The sequence below is a fragment of the Coenobita brevimanus genome, chromosome 35, assembly GCF_032717465.1.
Source record: "Coenobita brevimanus isolate Jiangsu-jjx chromosome 35, ASM3271746v2, whole genome shotgun sequence".
NCBI lineage: Eukaryota > Metazoa > Arthropoda > Malacostraca > Decapoda > Coenobitidae > Coenobita > Coenobita brevimanus.
In genome coordinates this window covers 17,490,519-17,493,018 of record NC_136988.1, presented here as the reverse complement: position 1 = coordinate 17,493,018, position 2,500 = coordinate 17,490,519, and the positions used below count along the sequence as shown (strand labels likewise).

The 2,500-nt window shown below is 48.5% G+C and overlaps 1 protein-coding gene across 1 annotated transcript in view; it reads right to left on the bottom strand.

Moving 5' to 3' along the window:
- LOC145396161 (O-acyltransferase like protein-like) overlaps positions 1 to 2,500 on the bottom strand; it is a 20,764-nt gene that overhangs the window by 18,234 nt on the left and 30 nt on the right. Inside the window, exons 1-2 of the mRNA XM_080269603.1 lie at positions 2,472 to 2,500; positions 1 to 9 (exon numbers count right to left, since the gene is read on the bottom strand). The exon at positions 1 to 9 is cut by the window's left edge and continues 119 nt beyond it; the exon at positions 2,472 to 2,500 is cut by the window's right edge and continues 30 nt beyond it. Of these exons, the coding sequence (XP_080125729.1) occupies positions 1 to 9; positions 2,472 to 2,500 (38 nt within the window). The remainder of the gene's footprint in view (positions 10 to 2,471) is intronic.

The window sequence follows — 2,500 nt, the reverse complement described above, 5'->3', positions numbered from 1 at the left end:
AACCGCCATCTGCCAGGGAGAGTTACATAGACACACAGACCATACGGAGGAGAGTTACACAGACACACTGGATGTTAATATATGATTTTGTGATTTCGTTTATTAATAATGGGAGTGTAAGAGCAGGGGAGAGAGAGAGAGAGAGAGAGAGAGAGAGAGAGAAATACTCTTCACACACACACACAGATAGATAGATAGATAGATAGATAGATAGACAGAGAGAGAGAGAGAAATACTGTTCACACACACACATAGATAGATAGATAGATAGATAGATAGATAGAGAGAGAGAGAGAGAGAGAGAGAGAGAGAGAGAGAGAGAGAGAGAGAGAGAGAGAGAGAAATACTCTTCACACACACACAGATAGATAGAATGATAGATAGATAGAATGATAGATAGATAGATAGATAGATAGATAGATAGATAGAGAGAGAGAGAGAGAGAGAGAGAGAGAGAGAGAGAGAGAGAGAGAGAGAGAGAGAGGTATTAATCTAACGCTATAAACTATACTCTTTTCACTCTAACCTGGCTTAAAATTGCCGTCTGTCCATCTTGAATACCGAGTTGTAACAATGAATATGACACTAGAATACGATGCTAGTCACGAAGAAAGGACGTAAAGCCGTAACATTATCTTCTGCCACTGAACTATGAGAAATTGGAAGTGAAAAAGATTTAGGCCAAGTTAAGGTGAAAGAAGTATAGGAAGCAGGTAGGCAGGAAGGATAGCAAACAGGTAGGCAGGAAGTATAGCAAGGAGGTAGGCAGGAAGGATAGCAAGCAGGTAGGCAGGATGGATAGCAAGCAGGTAGGCAGGATGGATAGCAAGCAGGTAGGCAGGAAGGATAGCAAGCAGGTAGGCAGGATGGATAGATAGCAAGCAGGTAGGCAGGAAGGATAGATAGCAAGCAGGTAGGCAGGAAGGATAGATAGCAAGGAGGTAGGCAGGAAGGACAGCAAGGAGGTAGGCAGGAAGGATAGATAGCAAGCAGGTAGGCAGGAAGGATAGAGAGCAAGCAGGTAGGCAGGAAGGATAGATAGCAAGGAGGTAGGCAGGAAGGACAGCAAGCAGGTAGGCAGGAAGGATAGATAGCAAGCAGGTAGGCAGGAAGGATAGATAGCAAGCAGGTAGGCAGGAAGGATAGATAGCAAGCAGGTAGGCAGGAAGGATAGCAAGCAGGTAGGCAGGAAGGATAGCAAGCAGGTAGGCAGGAAGGATAGATAGCAAGGAGGTAGGCAGGAAGGATAGCAAGCAGGTAGGCAGGAAGGATAGCAAGCAGGTAGGCAGGAAGGATAGCAAGCAGGTAGGCAGGAAGGATAGCAAGCAGGTAGGCAGGATGGATAGCAAGCAGGTAGGCAGGAAGGATAGCAAGCAGGTAGGCAAGATGGATAGCAAGCAGGTAGGCAGGAAGGATAGCAAGGAGGTAGGCAGGATGGATAGCAAGCAGGTAGGCAGGAAGGATAGCAAGCAGGTAGGCAGGAAGAATAGCAAGGAGGTAGGCAGGAAAAATAGCAAGCAGGTAGGCAGGAAGAATAGCAAGCAGGTAGGCAGGAAGGACAGCAAGCAGGTAGGCAGGAAGGATAGCAAGCAGGTAGGCAGGAAGGATAGCAAGCAGGTAGGCAGGAAGAATAGCAAGCAGGTAGGCAGGAAGGATAGCAAGCAGGTAGGCAGGAAGGATAGCAAGCAGGTAGGCAGGAAGGATAGCAAGCAGGTAGGCAGGAAGAATAGCAAGCAGGTAGGCAGGAAGGACAGCAAGCAGGTAGGCAGGAAGGACAGCAAGGAGGTAGGCAGGAAGGACAGCAAGCAGGTAGGCAGGAAGGATAGCAAGCAGGTAGGCAGGAAGGATAGCAAGCAGGTAGGCAGGAAGGATAGCAAGCAGGTAGGCAGGAAGGATAGCAAGCAGGTAGGCAGGAAGGATAGCAAGCAGGTAGGCAGGAAGAATAGCAAGCAGGTAGGCAGGAAGGACAGCAAGCAGGTAGGCAGGAAGGACAGCAAGGAGGTAGGCAGGAAGGATAGATAGCAGGTAGGCAGGAAGAATAGCAAGCAGGTAGGCAGGAAGGATAGATAGCAAGCAGGTAGGCAGGAAGTATAGCAAGCAGGTAGGCAGGAAGAAGGATAGCAAGCAGGTAGGCAGGAAGAAGGATAGCAAGCAGGTAGGCAGGAAGAAGGATAGCAAATAGGTAGGCAGGAAGGATAGATAGCAAGCAGGTATGCAGGAAGGATAGCAAGCAGGTAGGCAGGAAGTATAACAAGGATATAGGCAGGAATGATAGCAAGGAGGTAGGCAGGAAAGATAGATAGCAGGTAGGCAGGAAGAATAGCAAGGAGGTAGGCAGGAAGATAGCAAGCAGGTAGGCAGAAAGGATAGCAAGGAGGTAGGCAGGAAGGATAGATAGCAAGGAGGTAGGCAGGAAGATAGCAAGCAGGTAGGCAGGAACGATAGGAAGCAGGTAGGCAGGATGGAGTTACCTGAGTGTGGTGAGTAGTTCAGGTGAGTG